This window comes from Nilaparvata lugens, chromosome 3 (genome assembly GCF_014356525.2).
Source record: "Nilaparvata lugens isolate BPH chromosome 3, ASM1435652v1, whole genome shotgun sequence".
Lineage (NCBI taxonomy): Eukaryota > Metazoa > Arthropoda > Insecta > Hemiptera > Delphacidae > Nilaparvata > Nilaparvata lugens.
In genome coordinates, this window is record NC_052506.1 from 72478297 (window position 1) to 72499062 (window position 20766).

The 20766-nt window shown below is 32.3% G+C and overlaps 1 protein-coding gene and 1 long non-coding RNA gene across 3 annotated transcripts; one reads left to right on the forward strand and one right to left on the reverse strand.

Annotated features, from left to right (window-relative positions):
• Positions 1–292: 292 nt before the first annotated feature.
• On the reverse strand, positions 293–15140 carry LOC120350560. Of its 2 annotated transcripts, XR_005570881.1 has the most exons (4): positions 15051–15140; positions 11346–11623; positions 5982–6106; positions 293–310 (listed from the first exon to the last, which is right to left on the reverse strand). It is a non-coding gene; the product is annotated as an uncharacterized LOC120350560 (long non-coding RNA). The 2 variants fall into 2 exon arrangements; XR_005570880.1 differs by lacking the exon at positions 293–310 and having other exon boundaries at positions 5734–6106.
• On the forward strand, positions 1806–20045 carry LOC111044180 (arylsulfatase B). The gene is made up of 11 exons (XM_039424475.1): positions 1806–1954; positions 6006–6153; positions 7400–7559; positions 10388–10614; positions 11368–11626; positions 13029–13186; positions 14208–14343; positions 14700–14858; positions 16060–16257; positions 17048–17276; positions 18584–20045. Exons 2-11 carry the CDS (start codon positions 6031–6033, stop codon positions 18936–18938), a joined length of 2004 nt encoding a protein of 667 aa, XP_039280409.1. The 5' UTR covers positions 1806–1954; positions 6006–6030; the 3' UTR covers positions 18939–20045.
• Positions 20046–20766: the final 721 nt, after the last annotated feature.

The window sequence follows — 20766 nt, forward strand, 5'->3', positions numbered from 1 at the left end:
CAGTTAATGATAGCAGATGACAAGCCCTAGAAGGTTCGCCGATGAAGAAGTCTGCAAGCCTTTTTGAATTAAGTGGGGGAAATCGGATACATTTACGAGTCTACTTTTAATTTTTAGAGAATCATTTCACTGTGTTCCATAGTCAGTTCTTATTCATCAAAATTAGATTTAATAGGCAGGAAGAACAATGAAAAAACTCTGTGTTTAATAGTTGAATTCAAATGCACTCTACTCAATGTCTCATTCAAAGCGCATAGCTGCTGCATCAAACACTGCATCATTTAATTGAAGAGGTCATTTTGTTGAACTTCTGAAACTCAGACCAATGTCGATCAGCTTATAAAAATTAACCAAAGAGGAAAATGAAAAAGAAAATTTCGAGAAGTAGGTTCATTCAGGTCACTTCAGACCATTAAGGAGAACATGCAAAGTGTTTAGTGGGCTTGCATCACAAGCTGCAAGTAAATATCTACTTGACTTAGAATGAAAATGTTATATGAGAAAAGTTTGGGACTGTATCTCAGCTGAAGACGATGAGAAGAAGGGTTGAGAAGATTGAAAAATCAAATTACGTGTTAGAAGACTTTCAAAGTTTTTAAATAGTCTTAAAAAATCTTTTCTTGAAAGACTTGATCAGTGGAGGTTTCATATGACTTACAGTTTATGCTATGTAGGCCTACTTAAAGGAGTGATTTGGAAGTATTCTTGTGAGACTACGGAATTGTCTTAGTCGAGTAGTTTAGACGCTGAAATTGGAAACGGCCCCGTGTTCGAATCCCGCCGAGACCAAATATTTTTCTCGGGTCACTCCCGTGTTTGGGATGGGCACGTTATGCCGTTGGTCCCAGCTGCCTAAAAGCAGTCATTAAGTCACGTCAGAGGCCCTAAAACTGATTCGACATTTATTTCTTTATTCAAATTTTCGTGTTATTGTGAAGGTGATGTTGTGTGGTAAATATCGTCCGTATTAAATGGGAAGAGCTTAATTTTAACAAAACCACTGGCCTATTGAAACAATTTGAGATACTAAACTCAGAGATTTCCCGGTTTACTGAAGATTGATGATTGTGTAACAACCGAAACTAGTTTCTCAAATTGTTGTAATAAACCAGTGGTTTTGGAAACATCAAGTTGTTTTCATTCAATCAATATCTCATACAAAATGGACTAATGGGAAGGATTTTTCGATGCATTTTCTCAACTTTTTCGTAGAAGACTGTATAAAGTGTGGTAAAATATACGATACGAGAGAAGAGGTTTAAAAAGCTTGGAGAGCTACCTACGTTTATATGCTAAGTAATATGAATGTATTTTCCACTATTGCCCACTATTCATATATTTTCATTATTATATCAGTTCATATATTTTCATATATCACTTCATATCTATATTTATGCCAGTTCATATAACGAACAGTATTTTCCCTATTGATATTTCAATAATAATATGACAAAAATGGGAAAAGGCGAGAGAACGTTATTTTTTATTTATTGTAAAATGAGACTTTTTGATATCTCCATAAAAAACTGGGAAAACGCAAGAAAGCCTTCAATTTAGGACTCCCAGGGTTTTCAACTTTTACTAGAGTTTTCCCAGTTTTCGAAAGGTCACAGATTCCCAAAAACTCACAATCAAAAACAGCATACTAGCGACAGCAATCGTTGAAATACATTCATGTTACTTGGAATATCAACAGTTACATTCGCATGTACTGTTGTTACCAACTTATAAGTAAATGTAGGCTTTTCCGAATTGGACTTAGTATTTTATTTTTGGCTTGCGACGCGGATTTGTCTGGGAAATTTGGAGCAGGTGGACTGGACGGAGCAGGGCGGGGCTCTGGGCTCAGCTACAGGAAGGAAGGCCAGCCACTCCAGCTATATAACCGACGCTCGAGAGCCGGCTCCACGAGTCAGTGTGCAACTGCTGTCCAGCTACCACCTTTCTTTCAACAGTGAGTGTTTACAGTTGTGTTTGTTTACATTTTACAAATATTTTCCACCATGTCTTCGTCGCGAATATTACCAAAGGATACGGTTTCAGTGATTCAAAGTGTATTGAAAAATTATAATAGTTTTGTAGATTAGTTACTTGGTTGATATTAGAATTTTCTATCTAGTATTCAGTATTCTCATTATTTGGATTCCATTTCCCACCTAATTTGTGCAATAGTTTGGGAGATCTGTATCAGTGATTTAATAATCGGTTTGAGGGTCATTGAGTTTTATTTATCATTTACGCATATTTTACTTTAATTTCTCTCCAGTTTATTTTAAAATTTCATCTTCAAAGTTTCATTACTCTATTATGCATTCAACTGTAATTTCTCTTCAGTTTATTTTAAATTTTTCTTCTTCAACGGTTCATTTTTATCTACCGCATATTTTACTCTAAATTTCCTTCAGCTTATTTTACATCATTTTCTTCTTCAACATTCCATTACAATCATCACTAAAAATGTAACAGTTTGTATTTAGAGAATGAGATGAGAAATTTAGAATATATAAACATAATTTTAACTCGAAAGTATAATGAACAACATTATATTTTCCTTTCTCACACTCTCACTAACTCTCTCTCTCTCACACACACACCTAAATCTATGTCTCTCTGTTTTTCCTCTCTTTCTCATTGATGTAATTACCATCTTATCAATTTCATAAATATTTTCCAGTTCATTCATAATCTACTGTTTATCACTGTGTGCAGTGAGGATATATTTGAAGATAGAATAACTTTAGATATGTGAATGAGGTCTTTATCTTTCATATATTTAGCTTCTTCCATTATTTACTTCCTTCAATAGATCAATCAAAAATCTCATCAATAAAATTATTTTAGCCATGATTAACTTTTTCTACTTGACAATCCACTTCATTGGCAAGTGAATCCATCAATGATTGGAAATTGATTCTTTGAATTATTCCACAAGTTAGTAATTTCAATCTGAATAGATTTGCAATTTCATTTTTTATTTGAAATATCAACATTCTAAATATTATTCCTCCCTTATCAATCACTTGAGAGGTTAAGCGCTAACTTCAATGTGGTGGTGGTTCACCCAATGTTTTATTATGGTGATCAGATTATTTGTATATCCAAGTATGTGATCTCACATTTATTTTATTAATTATGATAAATCAAATTTGATTCCTTTCAAATTTCTCAACAAAGAAAGTAATATTTTTAGTGAACTATTTCATCATTGAAGTGAACATTGTTTGTCAAATTAGACTCACTGAAAGTAACAACGAATCAATATATTTTCTAGATAAATTCAATTATGTCTTTCTATATACATTCAAAAATAAATAAATTGGTGATGGAACCAGAGTTGAATTGAAACCACAAAGATGAGATAATTTGTTTCATTTTGAAACTTTGAATAAGATATTAGCCATGATCAAATTAGTAATTATCGGGGATAGTTTCATTAGTTGGGGATGACAAAAATCGGCATCATCATACTTTCCTTCCTTTGTAGCGGGACTAGACTCTCAGAGCATTCCATTGTGAAGTGACACTTTCTTATCAGCCGGTGAAAGAGTGAAGTACAAAGGGCCTTACCCAATAATGTAGCCTCAATCTCTTGAAATACACGTTCAAGTTTCTATCTTATATATTTATTCCATTATAAGCATGTTCAATCATGGCAATGACAAAGACATCAGCATCATAAAGAGCTTTGTCAATTTGAATACATAAGAGAATTTCTACACCTTTGTCGAGTTGGCCAATAGATGACCAAACAATAATAGTTTAAAAAGTGATAAAGAAATACATAATATAAAGATTGATAGTGCAATAGAAATGAAAGACAACTCTCAAGTTCATCCTTACTGGGCATTTGCAATATCAGTAATCGAATCACCTTACAATATGGTCGAATACTTATAGAAACAGAATTATAAATTTCAAACAAATTTGATAACTAGTGATCTCGTACCCAAACATAATCTGTTCCGAACAAATCAGAGAATATTGAAAACTAAAATTTGATTTCTCATTAGCACAAGGATTCATTGACCTGAAGAGATAACTAGACTTCTATGGGAGAACATTTAATGTAACATAATATTAATTGTATTACTGTATTTTTTGCCTTTTGGAGAAATAAATTTAAATTGATATCTATTAATAACTTGATATTATATTACTATAGAAAATTAAAAATAGTATGATTAGTATAGATTTTAATATTGAGTTCCTCCACTTTTTGAAGAAATGAATAATGAAAATTGATAGTTGACTATAAAAAATGACGGAATACCGTAGAATTAAGGATAAACCAATTTCAAATCAAAATTTCAAATCACATAAATGAATTGTTGGTTCAGATGACAGGACGAAATGGACCCGAACGAAATGCATCTCAAATGAAACTTCCAGTGACGTATTTAGTTTATGTACAAGTTGAAAGCATTCCCATTCCTGGCTCTGCTCTCTGCACACGAAATTCATTGTAATTGTACAGCCTTTAAATTAATCGCTCGCGTGGCCTTTCGACTGACACGTCAATCTTCACCTTGATTGACAACACAAAACCTACTCCATTTTGGAAATGAATTTCGTGAGCAATAAAAGATATCTCCAACAGCCATATTAGAGATTGGGATCGATTGGTTAACTAACTCAAACCTGCAATAAGAGCAATACAGTATCTGCACAAGTAGTCTCATTATCTTAAATATTGATAAGTTGCATTATCTTTAACAGATCATATTTTCTAATTATTTGTAGCTGTAAGAATAGCAATTCTAATACAGCATTTCAATTGGGCTACTTGATTTGTTGATTAATAAAAAATAATTCTATAGTGCCCTTTTGTTTTCAAAACTTTTTTACAAAACACAAAACAACCAGTTTCGGCATTTCCAAGCCATTTTCTTGAAATGAATAGCAATTCATTTGATTCTTGAAGAGTTCAAAGAATTCAATGTTGTTTGTACAATGACTCGAAATATTCTGAGATATCAAATGAAATGTTTGAAGATGTTCTATCGATATGAGAATTAGTGATGAAATCGACAATTAATTATTAATGAAGATGAGTAATAATAATTGGAAATGTATTACCAAAGGTATTGTAACAGATATGATACAAAGAAAATTGATACAGTAGGTACCAAACCTCTAGCAGACCCAAATTAAAAAAAAAAAACATTGTAGCTTCATAAGTAGTAATGTTCTCAATATCCTCGGTCAATATATTCATACTGTGGTGAACGTCTATAGTAGTATTAGACATCTTCAATATAATTTATATAGAGAAATGAGATTATTCTTAGTCAGTATTGTTTTATCGCATTGGGCCTTTCTTCATAGAAGATTCCCCAGAAACAAGTTTTCTCATGCCATTAGAACCGTTTGACGTAGATTTTGTTGAAAAGAGGTCCTATAATATTCAGGAAAGTAACTGGATGTTACATCACAACTTACAAGAGATACCTCTATTCCCACTCGGATGGAAATCTCGACTCTTTATTGTTTATTTACATTTTTAGTCGATTCCGGTTGATCGTCTCTCAAGGTCCAACACACTATCACAACAAATTGAATATTATTGTTATGATTTGGAGAGGATTACTGTTGTATCCATCATAAGAGCTAACTGATGACAAATGAGAAAATAATAGAGCTATTAATATAGAGAGCGCATCTTGCAGTAGGAAAAGTGATTAAATCTTTGCGTTCTCCGGTAGTAGTGTCAAAAACAATGTGATAAACAGCGTCGGTTTTGTGCTTTACATCCATACAATAAAGAAAATAAAATCAACTGAGATTTGATCTGTAAACTCACTAATATTTCAATAAATATTGGCGTCCATTCAAGAGAAGCAGCAACCAGAATCTGGATCGCAGAATATGAGTCCCCTGTCCTAAACGGATAGTTACGAGAAGAATATATTTCAATAATCTTATATTGTACAATGTAAATGATAATCTTTACACCCAAATTTTGAATGATTAATGTTACTTACGATTTTGTAAATGTGGTGTTGCAGGGACTAGGATCATCGAACTGGAGTCATGATAAACAGAGCCGTTCTAATCTTTGTCCTGATGAGTGCGATGCTCAAGGTGGAAGGAAATTCGCATCACCAACCTGCAAGCACCAAGCCACACATTGTTGTCATATTGGCTGATGATTTGGTACGTGCAACATTATAATCCTATTACGATGGAAATTTCTATCCTTCATTGTACCTTTAATTCATGGTTACATAACATTAAATCATAATGAGAAAATCATATATTGTTCAATGTGCTAACCAGCGCCCCTTTCAATAACAAAAATTACATAAACCTTATTAATATGACATTATATATTTTTCAATCAAACTCATTACCAAACCGGTAAATTTTAATGAATTCATTATGGAGCATTGATGCACTGGAACATAGTGCACTCAAGCAATCCATTGACCTTCACATATTCCCTCATGAAACTCATTATAATTCAACAATAGAACATTAAGAGTCTTGGTTCATTCCTTGACCTAATAAAATGTTACGAGTTCTTTCAATATATGCAAGAATGTTAATACTATTATTTAAAAGTATATCACTGTTGCATTTTCCATAAACTGAATTATACTATAATTGGTTAATTTTTGTGTTTTCACATTGATTAATATGAATATTAAAGGTACTTTTATTTTTATTTTTCATGGGAACAAACAGATAGATTCTGGAATGAGCGAGTGGATATAAATCTCAAATGTTTTTAGTCGAGTAGGTTCAAAAGTTGGTTGGATTGAGAATCAACTACGTTTCCAATAATACATGATTGAAGAATGTATAAAGAACTTTAAAGAATATAAATTGAAATGATTTCATTAATAATTATTGAACATTGATTGAATAATTAATGATTAGTATAATCACATAACATGAACGATTAATTGATTATAATAGGTGATGAAAATTATAATTAAACAAATTTTCAACAAAATTAAACTAATTAAAATTTCTTATGTTATTCAATTACAAAAACAAATTGACAAATGAAAATGCACTGTTAATTGCATCATGTAACATTGAAACCAGACATAAAGGAAGCTAAATGCACATAATAACAAATTTATGGGACGTAAAACTTTCAAAGTAGGAATTGGAATAACGTGTTTGAGACCATTGAAAATTGTGATAATGAGTAGGTTATAATTAAAATGTGAAGGTTATTTTATTATAATAGTTTTAAGGAATTAACAATAATGAATTTAGTGATGAATTACTCCTGAATAATATATACTGCTTTGACTGAATAAATGATCTGTCGATGCTAAAGGCGACCACACCCTTTCTCATATTAATTGATGCCAACTTAGTTCAGCCACACTGCAACTACAGCTTGGAGTAATTGAGAGTTTAATTGATTGATGTTTTCTTTCGGCAGGGTTGGAACGATGTCAGTTTCCACGGTTCGGACCAGATTCCCACTCCTAACATAGACGCGCTGGCTTACAATGGAGTCATTCTGAACAGTCACTATGTGCCAGCTCTGTGCACTCCTTCGCGAGCTTCACTAATGACTGGAAAATACCCCATTCACACAGGTAGGCCTGACAACAGATAGCCAACTACAACTGCAACTGCAACTACAACTTAGTTGTTAACTTCAACGACAGCTGTTAAGCTACAGAAGAATTTTTTTCCATAATCATACTGATCTATGATAATTGCTTTATAATAATATTGTAAAACATGTCAGTGTTGTGGATAAATTTAAATTTCAACTTAGTCGACACTTTCCCAAAACCAACTTGCACTTCTAGATAGATATCTTTATTGATCCATGAGCATATTATATAGATGCATAAGATCATGTCATATTTTATTTATTCGTTTTAATGACAGAAATACGAAGTGGATGAAAAACAGGCATAGCCCATACTATTTCTAACACAATTTTGAAAAATATAGTCCAGATTTTTAGGTTATGTCCAAATTTCTGAGTGAAGTCACGGTAAAGCAGTTTGTGAGTGAGAATCACTTTGAACTGTCAGTATTAAATGAAGGAGAAGCATTAAAGTTATTAATAATGGATGCTGACAATTGAAATTGAATCACATTATAGCTTCGATATAGATACGTAGGTTTGAGAAATATATGAAACGCATTATAGATTGGTTCCACTATACTAGGCTATTGGCTATCTAATTGACCGTATCATTTTTGGAAAATAACTAATACGAATAAACTCATTTGTGTGTTTGGATGTCCTTGCGACTGGGATTTGTGTTCCGGGTAATATTTTGGTCTGCTTCAGGTAGTTCAACAGGCATTAGATAATTTCTTTGATGAATTCTATTAAAGTGTTATTAGCGACGATACTAAGAAATCACGAATGACGTTCAATGTATCTTCCCGATAACTGGATTAAATACATTTTTCAATCATTAATAATAGCTTCTAAAATCTAATATGAACTAAGAATTTCTTGTTTTCCAAATACTGAATTCCAATGATAAGGAATTATTATAATTTTTTTAGTGAATGGCCAAATTTGTTTTTTGTTCTATTACCGATATTGATTAGATACATAATCAATGAGCAATAGAAATAACAACTTTTGGAATGACATATAATTAAAACTACAATGGTTGGAGATTGCCAGTAAGATGATGGGTGGTGAAGAGTAATATGAATGAAAAAGACTCTGGTTAAATCTTGATGATCATTCCGATTTCAAAGTCAAGTAATTCAATACACATACTATATCAATCTGTATAATAAACCGTTATTTCTGTTCATATGTAAAGAGATTTATGGGTTACAATAAAACTACTTACTAGTATGCACAAAACTAACATTCGTAAGCATACATTATATTAAATGACTAGGCTGTTAGAAAAAAGTATAAGACATTATTAGCATAGCCCTCTACAAAGTACAACTCTACTGATATGTTGAAAAATAATTGGTCGTAATTTTCTTGGCTTGATAAAGATATTTCCACAAGGCCAAGTTGACATGTTTGTAATGGTTCTGTCGATTCGATTAGAATTGGAGATGAGTTTGGAAAAAAGATGGAGTTTTGGGTGTATAATTCATGAATAAGAAACTTACAAGATTGCAACGGATGTGCTTGATAGTTTTTCCAACAACGTTCTTGAACAGTGTTGTAATAAGACAAGAAAATAGCTTATGGTATGATATGTGGGTGCATAGAACAAATAAAAAATCAACTCTATCCAAAAATAGCGAAGTTTATGCTAATAATTTCACACGAGTTGGAAAGGAGACGATTACGTTACCTGTGAAGAATACAAATTGAATGACCCTGAAAAACGCCAGAGAAAGTGCATCGGACGACTGCAGTAGTTCACACGACCTTCGCATTGAAACTGACAGCCACAGGTGGCATGCTCAACTAGTCACTTTTTTACCATCACTAGAGACTATTTTAAGAGAAGAGTAATGCATACCACAGTAGGCCTACACCTCCGCCTCGACTGTTGTTTCTATGATAACATTCCGAGATAAGCTTACAGAGTGTGATACAGGTAGAATGATATTATAAAGGATTTAGAAGGATATGCGTATACATGACTTTGAATACTGTCGCTTCATCAACGATTCGAATAATATGGTTGTGTTATCTATGTTTCCAATAGAACTATTTTGGGCAAAATTAATTATTATGTATATTATGTATTATTATTATTATTATGTACTCAATTACTTGTATTTTAAAATTGTCTTGATGAAATAAACATCCATTCTATTCTATGTGATAGTTGGAGGATAATATTGATAGTTGATAGATGTCAAATAACATAGTTGAGTTTATCATCGTTTCCAATCGAAATACTAGCAATAATATTATGAGATAGTTGGATGAATAAGATACATTCTTGTGATTGACCTTCAAGTGGATATTACGTAATACTCATATTGAGTCACATCAAGCTAAATTAATTTTTTCAGGATCAGCACACAGTGATAAGCTATCAGCTCCGTAAGCATTGTCAAAATGTAAACTAAATTGGATCAGAGGTGATTTGAACTAGATATATTATATGGAACTATATATATTATGTGACACATTATTGAAGATATATGCGGTCCTAGGTTGATTTATCCACCAGAAGTTTATGTTTTTGAAGGGACGGATTCAAAGATCCAAAGGTTCAAAGAACCTCACACGTCAACCAAAGCTTATTGTGTGTCCACCAGAAGTTTAGATTAGCTTCAATCCACCAGTAGTTTAGATTAGCGTTGAACTTGGACAGTGCATACAGGGACAGGGACAGTCCCTGAATAGACGGGAATAGCAAATTAATTTGAAGATAGTTCATTACAGTTGGTACAGCACAACATTGATGAAATATTATGATAGTAGCATATCAATTGAGTTTAATAAATAAATTTTGATGGACAGGAATGCAGCACCTTGTAATCCTGGAGGCAGAGCCATGGGGCCTCTCTCTGCAAGAACAGCTGATGCCACAGTACCTGAAGAAGCAGGGCTACAGCACCCATGCTCTCGGCAAGTGGCATCTGGGTTTCTTCCGCAAGGAGTACACTCCCACCTACCGCGGTTTCGATTCACACTTCGGATACTACCAAGGATTCCAAGACTACTACGATCATTCTGTCAAGGCAACTGTGAGTGATCTAAAATATTATTGATCATTTTTAATTATAATCTTTTACCAAAGTACTATTCAAAATAATTACTTGGCCTATTGGTTTTCATGATTTTTACTAAAAAATCGATAAAAGTTAAATTATCATCGGAATCTAAGCTATTCTGATTTTTTGTGTAGTAGGAATAGTACCCAGTTAAAGCTAAATACCTAGTAGATTCATTATAAAAATATATTTTCAATATTCATTACTTCTTTCAAATTATTTATTCAACTACATAGGAGAATTTCATGGACTGTTCCAATGGATAGATGAGTTATAAAATGGTGATTATGAAAAATCATTTATGGATTATATCATATACTTAAAAATCGATTTTTTTTAATGTTTAGATATTGAGGCCAGAATATTTGTTCTAACCATTTATCTCAAACTCCAAGTCTTTTATCTTTATACTGGCACATGAAAATATATATGAAATAAAATTTATTCTAAAATTAAACAGTCACATATATAAGAAACCATAATGGATGAGTAAATGGATTAGGTAATAAGTCAATGAATGATTCAATTTAATCGAAGTTGGGACTAGACACAAATTTACAATGAAGTTATACTTGATACCTGCAATAGAGTTAAAAAGTTACAAAAAAGGGTTAGATCACAAATACTTGACCTCAACCTTATTTTGAATTGATATTAATCTGACTACTTCTAGTTCTACTTCTCTATTCTGACGGAAATTTTACCTGAAGTTGATGCCTTTTGCAGTTTGCCCCCTACGACGGCTACGACATGAGGCGGAACAACACGGTAGACTGGTCGGCGCAAGGCAAGTACTCGACCGACCTGTTCACCGAGGAGGCGGTGAGGATCATCGACAACCACCAGAGCGACCAGTCGTCACTGTTCCTGTACGTGGCCCACCTGGCGCCCCACACCGGCAACCGGCGCGACCCCTTCCAGGCGCCGGACGACGAAATCGCCAAGTTTGCTCACATCCAAGACCCCGAGCGCAGAGTTTATGCTGGTGAGTGAAAAATACATTTTATAAAACTGAGATAATAAAGGTTGAATAGCACTGATATAGATCACAATAAATTAGATTGGAATAATTTTCATTTCACTTGCTCAAAATACAACATGAAGATATACTACAGAATGATTTTTTGTCCTGTTACCCAGTTTTTAATGTGACTTATAGAACTTATTATCTCTATATAACCTCTAGACTGTGTATTCTAAATTGAGGTCCAAGGCACTGATATAGATCACAATAAATTAGATTGGAATAATTTTCATTTCACTTGCTCAAAATACAACATAATTTACTACAGAATGATTTTTTGCCTTGTTATCCAGTTTTTAATGTGACTTATAGAACTTATTATCTCTATATAACCTCTAGACAGTGTATTCTAAATTAAGGTCCAAGGCAGTATTGAGCGAATGCCTGTTGTTTTTACAATTCTAGTTGTATATGTGTATATGAAAAAATGAATGAATATATTATTGTATCAAAGAGACTACGGTATCTCAGGATCGGTAAATATTTTCTCACAACACAGAAAAAATGCTTTCATCTGATACAACTCCAACCCAGATTTGTATTAGATTCAGAGGAACAAATATCAGAGTAATCCACCTTGACCACCTCTAGAATCATCAGACTTCTAAAGAAGAGCTTTATGATCTAACAATCCAAAGAACTTTATGATTTTACAATTCATAGCCATAAAAATTCCAACTCAAAAAAATAAAATACGCTCTTCACTGCTTCATCCAAAACAAGTTTAATAGTTTAATGGACAAGAATCGAAAGAAACGTTATATCAACAGACGCAATGAGACAATTAAAGATTTTTACAGAATTAAATTTAATGACCTAGTTTGAAAAGTATTTAACAAATATGTTATACGGTTAAATAAAAAAATATATATTATACAAACCAATTCAGATAGCGGACTAACAGTTTAGTAATAGCTCGGACATCTACAAACTAACAAATTTGTTTCGTTTCTTCTATCATGTAAATTCAATATATGTAAATAACTATAAAAAATATATCAGAGTAATCCACCTTAAACACTAACATATTAAGTTAGTAAAAACGTTTTTTTTCTCCCAATCAGTGCTACTTTGTAAGAATTATAAATGAATAAATAAATAATGAATAAAAATAAATGAATAACTATAATCGAATAGTGTACACAAGGCAATAGCAATGAAAATATTAGAGCATTACTTATTATTTTATAAAACAATGTTTAAACAGCGACAAGTAGAAACCTAATAATGATATCTTTTTTTATGAAATAACCTATCATTCATCAAAATCGATATTGTATTATTTCTAAGTAGTTTCATAAGATTAATAAAATGTGTGGTTTCTGAAATGTGTGGTTCATTGGAACGATTGTAATGTTGACAGCAATGGTTTCCAAGTTGGACGAGAGTGTGGGGAAGATAGTGGCCGCCCTCAGAACCAAAGGAATGCTGGACAATTCAGTGATTCTCTTCATGTCCGATAACGGTGCTCCCACTTTTGGAATCCACTCAAACCGCGGATCAAACTATCCATTGAGAGGTGTAAGTTCAAAATGTATTTACCATCATTAAAAGCTAAAATCAATTAATAAGTTGAAAATAGATTTGTATCTGAGCTAAGTAGTTAAACCTCAAAACAACACGCTTCAAATCAAATTTGTTGTATTTCTAACCTTCAAGTAAATTGATTTCTTAGAATTGGTAAGAAAAACTTGTGGCAATGAAAACAGTGACCGTTGACCTGCCAATAAAAAACCAACAGATGTAACTATGTCATTCTGGAATAAAGCCAATATTACTACCTCACGATAACATACTGCCCTGAAAGTTCATCCAACCATGAAAACATAATACACATATATTCTACTTTTATACCATCGATTTGGGTCATAGATGTAATTACTTTCACTTTATAGACAAGGTGTTTCTTGAAATAATGCAACGACCTCTATGTGTTTACTTGGTTGCGAGCTTTTATCTCCTGATCCAAGTTCATTAACCAATTTCTGGTTTCTTATCTAAAATCCATCTCATTCACCACTTCAACGGAATTGTATCCGAGTGTAATTCAAGGTCTTCAATTAAATTAAAAAGTAGACTAGAGTACCCACTACAAACAGAATAAATAAAAAGGTTAAAAATATTACACTTCTTATATATTTAAGCAGAAGGCCTAGGCTACAACTGAAAGATGAAGGCCTAATAAATACAATATACTCCATTTTCTACAATATCAGTCGAGGGACGTTACATAACTGATATTTTTAATCAAACATTCAAATTAATTTATTTGTCACTCAGAATCATCCTTCATCCATAGAATTTTTCACGTGATCTATTCTTTCAGGCAAGCCTTCAACTAAAGGTAGTTCGTATCTGTATATTGATGTTTCATGATTCTTAGGAAAGCGATATTCTTTTTCTATTCATTAAATACAATAATTACTAGTAACGTTTTAAAACTATCAAGCTCGGTAGCCTTATAGAAATAAATGCAATGTTTTATGTTTCTAAAATTTCATTTGGTAGGTGTATTAATTTATACATTTTCATCGATTTTTAGATCAAGGAAACACCATGGGAGGGAGCAGTTCGTGGTGTAGCGGCAGTGTGGAGTCCATTGATGAAGAACACTCAGAGAGTAAGCAATCAGTTGATGCACATTGTTGATTGGCTGCCAACATTCTATGCAATGACTGGTGAGTGAATCCTCATTCAAATTATCCACAATTTAAATGAACTGGCAGGTCTTTTTGTGTGCTTTGAATATATTTCACCATAGTTGATCTGCAAGGTGAAAGAAATAGATGAAATTTGAGGCGATTCGCCTATTTCATATTAATTTGCAGAGGAGACGCAGATTACTTGCTAACTTATTCAATAACTCAATTCTTCGTTTAATTCAAGTCTCTAGTAATACTGTTACTTTAAGAGCTCCAATGGATGTTGTAATAAAAATAATAGCACACTATTCAACTGTATTGTTTGCTGTAGAATTTGAAAGTGCACTTTGTTAGACGATTTCCGATTAATATTTGCTCAATGTAAATTTCAGGAGGAGATGTCCAAGATTTGGGAGAGATAGACGGAATGAACATGTGGCCCATGATATCTGAAGAAGTGCCTTCACCGCGAACCGAACTCCTTCACAATATCGACGATATTGGAGATGTGTACGCTGCTCTGAGACGAGGAGACTGGAAGTACATCAAAGGTAAGAATCTGACGATTCTACTAACCTGAATTGTACATGAATCAATATTCCCAAGAGTTTAGAATAGAAAAGAATATATATCATCATAGAACACTACATAATCAAGCATAGATCAGAAGTATGTGACATGTCAAAACAAGTATGGTAATAATTTATTTAATATAACACAAGATGATTACAGATACTACTCACATATGAGTTTTTGATCCATGAAATATTGGAATACAAAATTCAAGGGATGAACTCTTCCCATAGCTCATCATCAAGGATGGACAAGTACAGACGCAGACGCAGGCTAATTTTATACCTGAAATAAGAGTAAAACAAATAAATAACGTGTGTAATAAATTATATTATCCAATAAAGCAAATACAACATTGATAGAAAAAACAGGAGTTGTACAAAACTCATTTAATCCCAGAATCTAGTCGAATGAATAGATAAAATTGATTTTACATCAGTATCTGAAATATTATAAAAATATATCTGAAAAAATCATTGCATAACTTGAATAACTTATACAGGAATACCTTTAGGGCATTCAATGTTGAAATTGATTTATTTATGTAATATTGTATTTTCTTTTTCAAACACTTCTAATAATAGGATTAATAATTTTAAATGCTCTCCAGATATTCTGAATTCTCAAATCAAAATGAATGTTTAAATGTGTCAGTTTTGTAGAGTTAATGTTGAACATGCACAAAGCTCATAAATAATAGTCTAGTGCAGGAATATTGCACATGGAAAATAAATTTTCTGTATCAGATTTATAATAGATCGGAATTCAAAATTAGGGTTGTTAACGTTCAAGCTGTTAGTTTATCTCAACACTGTTTATCGTTTGAGACCAGTGAAGTTCAGACAGTTGTGCTATGGAATAAAACATTTAGCTTCTATAATTAAACAAAAAATCAAGTTACAAGTTGAAAAGATTAAGCTACCGTACTGCCTTACTTACTTTATCTACTAGGTTTCAAAAGTGAGGAAATTATCATAAATGTAAGGGTTGAATTGCAATTTAAAATCCAATTGCACAGAATAAAATCTTTTTCATTCGTTTATTATTTTTACAAGCAAGCACTGATCAAGAGAGAAAAACTAAGGATACAGCTTTGAATGAATTAAAACTATCATGATTAATACGTATATTATTATAATATTAAAATAGAACATATTATAATCATTCAATTTTTCACAGGACGAGTTCACAAAGGAGTAGCTGATGCGTGGTATGGTGAAACTGGACGGAATATGGGCGTCGGATACAATGCTAAGGCTGTTATGAACTCACTGGTGGGATCCACTTTGGCTGGATTCATCACCAAAAAGCAGATCATGGAAAAGATAGCGAAGCAGGGTGACGGACACTCATTTTCAGCCTCAGCCAGTAGCAAAGGTTGGTTTTGATTCATCAAATTCATTTTCTCAGAAAGTTACCAGTTACTTACTTCAAAAAGTAATAAACTACATTAAATGATAGCCATTATTATTGTTTTTTTGTAAAACCACAAGTTGAAAGTATTTCCATGAAACGCAAAAATGGAAACACTGGATGCCTCTCACTGAAATGATATTTCTAGCCTACATCATAAATTTCAACCTTTAAACATTTTTTTTACCATAAATAAGTTATTGAGGTTCTATTTTTTAATATTTGGATGAAACGAGTTGAAAATTGATTTTCACTTGGCCTAGTCAAGAAAGTGGAATAATATTGTCCAAAGATTCTCAATATCCACTTTCTGGTAACTTAACGGCTACTCGTATTTAACTTAAGTTACATAAAGATTAAATAATCAAAGGTAGGCCTACCCTTTTTCAAATTTCATGTTATTTATCTCAACATGTTTCGACTTATAATATTATCTTTAAGTGGGAATGAGTCAATGGAAACTCACTTAGAAAATAGCTTCTTAATTCGAAACATATTGTGAAAAATAAAATAAAGTTGGAACAGGGGTATCTACATTGATTTTTTATTTTTATGGACAAAAAAAATTGAATTGGTTAGGTTTTTCTCTTCTCTAGATACTTACTAACCTACTCACTTGATACTCAACACTAACTGTGTCTATCTGTCTTTTCCTTCACTGTAATGATTTTTTTCATATGAGTGCCTAGCGTAATTAATGCATTTTCTCGGAGATGAATGTTTAGCCTACTGACAATTGATTCAATTCCTACAGAAACAAGCAAATGGAAACTACTCCAAGAAGAGACCGTACACCGTCTTCGAGGTGATGCTGAAATAATCTGTGGTGGCTCAAACACAAACAAGACAAACAGCAACCAATCAGCATGTGAACCGCACAAAGCTCCTTGCTTGTTCAACATTCGGGACGATCCATGCGAGCAGATCAACTTGGCGAGGGACCGTCCACTGGTTCTTCTCAGCCTTGAAGAGTCTTTAGCAAGGTACATATAAAAGTTATTATGATTTACAAGTTTGCATTGATAGTTGCAGCCATTAAGATTAATGCAAACCCATTACGGTATGAATGTTTTAAATTGCCAAACCTTTTAAGTTACAATGGAAATTATAAAAACGGCATTGGATAATTCAAATAATTGCAAAAGCTCACCTCCGAATAACAGGTAGAAACCATTTTCTTGATAATAATGGTAGTTACTAAATTATAATTACAGGTTAAATACATTCTAAAAACTATAACCACTTGCTAAAGAGACAAGTAGAAAAAGAAAACAGAAATAGAGGAGACTTGACCACCATAACCTCACTTATTCAAATTCAAAAATATAACAATTCCAGTATAGCCAACACTAGAATCACATTTTAATATCATAATACATTATTATCAGATCTCATGTCATGGATAAAATTCACGGAAATTAATACTGGGATAAAAGATTTTTAATAATCCCAGATAAATATTCAAAATATATTTAGTTTTTTTTTTACTTTTCAGTGACTTGGTCATTAGGAACAATGTAGTGGTGAACATGGTCAGCGCGAAATTACAAATCGATTGCGCGTAATTCGTATTATTACAGTCATTATTATTGTGGCCTAATGATTATTGTTTTCTTCTTTTGAATATTCTTATCAAGGTTGGATATTGTAACCCAAAGGCCCGGTTGCACAAAAGCCTTTGGTTACACAGTTAAATTTTAACCGTGATTAATTCCGCGAGAACCAATCAGAGAAGCCGTTTTATCAAAAACGCATTCTCTGATTGGTTCTCGTGAAGTTAATCACGGTTAAAAATTAACCGGCTTTTGTGTGACCGGGTCAAAGTGTCTCAATATAGATCCTATTGAAATGACTAGCAGTGTAATAGTGTCCAAGATTTTTTACAAAACATTAATTTATTCTTACTTTGGTTATGGTTTTTGATCAAGTAGGCCTTTACTGTTACATTACCGAGATAAGTTGCGAATTACTGGGGCTTAACTCCCCAGTTATTCAATTCCCGATTATGTATAACCAAACTCCCGATTATTCAATACAACCAAATACTGGATAATTTCTTTTCTATTGAATATTATACTACTTTGGATTCTAATAGTATAAACCAAGGTACCTAGAATACAATGTATTCTACTACCTAATACATTCTATTCTAGGTACATTCTTATAAACTGATAAATCAAATGACGCATTGCAATCATTCAAGCTCTTAAAACTGTCAATATCAATAATGTCTTTATTCAATACCTTTAAACATTTTGAGTGTTAATGAATGTTCAATTTCGATTTGCAGTTATAGGAAGACAGTAGTGGTGGCGCGCAACATCCCCAGCGATCCTGAAGCCGACCCTGGCCTGTGGAATAACACCTGGGTCAGCTGGCATGATGAGCTCGACATGTTGACAGACCTCGACATCACTTCTGAAAGTACAAAGCAGCAGCGTCTCTTGTTCTTCATGTTCACCATAGTGACGTCAGTGATAATCATTTTGTCCCTCCTCATGTTCCTTGTTCGCTCTGTCAGTCCATCAATAAAAATCGCATCTTTCCCCAGTGAAGCTATCAACGTTATTAATGTATTCAAAATATCTGGATATTCAAACACTGCAAAAGATGAGAAGCTTGATTCTGAACAAGAATATAAATGATTATAATAAGAATCCATTAAAGAGACGATCAAAGTATAATATTGTGAGGGATGCTTCATTCTATAAACAATAAATTGAATCTCTGTTTATTTTTCATGTTGTACGTAGAAAAACAAATTCTGAAATGGAAGGTTGAAGATAGTCAATTCTGTGAATTGGTTGAGCAACAATTCCCCAAAGAATCTATATTTTTCTTACTAATCGATTCCCTTCAATATTATGTTATTGATTCTGTATCATCTCTTCATATTAATTATTATACAGTTCCATGCATAGTGTTTAAGTAATTTAGTGTCTATTTTTTATTTATTGTAAATTATTTGTTTATTTAATGTAAGTTAACATTAATTGGGTATTGTGACTGTGATATTTTACATAATTATTTGTACACCCAAATGTTAAGAAAGCGCTTTATGTTAAACTACTAAATTCATCCTCTATTTTTCCAATCATGCGCTTTCAATGAGAAGGAGTTGATAATGAAATTAGTTTTAGAGTAGGCCTAGAGAATTTAGTAATTGCTAGTACAACAATGTAGTTGATCTTTCCTCGCAGAGGATAATGATGAAAGAGAATCAGAAGAAGTGGGTACCTAATAATAAATTAATTACTGTGAATCACTTTCTATGATCTTAAATTATTTTTAGTGATCAAGATTAATAAACGGGTACAAATGTAATTTCTTAGTGATTCAGTGTACGTTTATGAAGAAAATAATGATACATTTCAAGTATTCAATATTGATACTGTATTTTCATTGAGAAAACTAATTAATTGAAATAATGGATTTCTATGAAATATTATTGAATAATCTAGCACGAAATCTCTCATTGGGATGAAGTGAAACTCTAGAAGGCACACATTCACTCTTAATTTTATATCCACACATTTTTTGGCTAGTTTGCTTTTATCTGAAAATTGAATGAACGCTCTTTGTAAGCCAATGGCATTTTTTGAGAAATATGATTCTGTAAACTCTAATTAATTTGCATCAATCTGTCGCGTACATCAATGAAACTCATTTGTGTATACTGTAATCTATTTTTTGAAATTTTCAATGATTAAAAATGATGTTTTGTTGTAAATAAACATTTCATTTCTATTTTATTTCTGTGTTCTTTGTTAATGTAGCTTGAAAACCCTTTTTCCACATGTTAGTGTGAAGTTATCGAGGTACTTTATATTCAAGAGAATAATATCTATTCATGTACTCTACAATAATTATTATTCTTAGTTACCGGTTATCATGTTATTTGAATAAATCATTTATTTATTCATTCATTTGAATAATTTATTAGAATGTTTTATATGGATTATAAGTTCAATAAGTTATTTTTTGAAATGAAACAACTACTGACATTTTAAAATTCATAGAAATCATTCAGTGAAGGCGATGGAAAACGACCTGTTTCAAAAATAGAAACAATATGTGGTGTTCAATTAAGTTGAATTTGGCGATATATGTTATACACAGGGCAATAACAAAGAGAAAGAAACAGGTTTCTCTAATTCAGATTGCTATGGAACAAGTCAAAGGAGATTTTTATAATAATGAATTAATTATTGGAAAAAGTTATGCATCATGAATTTGTGACAATAAATAATATTATAATTTAGAACAATCAGTTTTATTTCAAGATTTTAATAGTAATGGGCCCATCGAAGTCATGATTTCAAAATTCCGTATTTTAATAGTCATTATCAATCAACTATCAGAAATAGGAATATCATGGAGCTTGTATTTAAGAGAAGTCAATGTGTAATTATTATTTGTGAAGATAAGCCTAGAACAGCTCTTTGCACTTTTTGAATTCACTCTCTGTAGGAT

What these genes read in the sequence shown, in the direction of transcription:
- LOC111044180 (XM_039424475.1), top strand. Translation starts at nt 6,031, where the DNA reads ATGATAAACAGAGCCGTTCTAATCTTTGTCCTGATGAGTGCGATGCTC. An exon ending in TCATATTGGCTGATGATTTG is followed by an intron (nt 6,154 to 7,399) that starts GTACGTGCAACA and finishes TTCTTTCGGCAG; the next exon opens with GGTTGGAACGATGTCAGTTT. An exon ending in CGAGCGCAGAGTTTATGCTG is followed by an intron (nt 11,627 to 13,028) that starts GTGAGTGAAAAA and finishes TAATGTTGACAG; the next exon opens with CAATGGTTTCCAAGTTGGAC.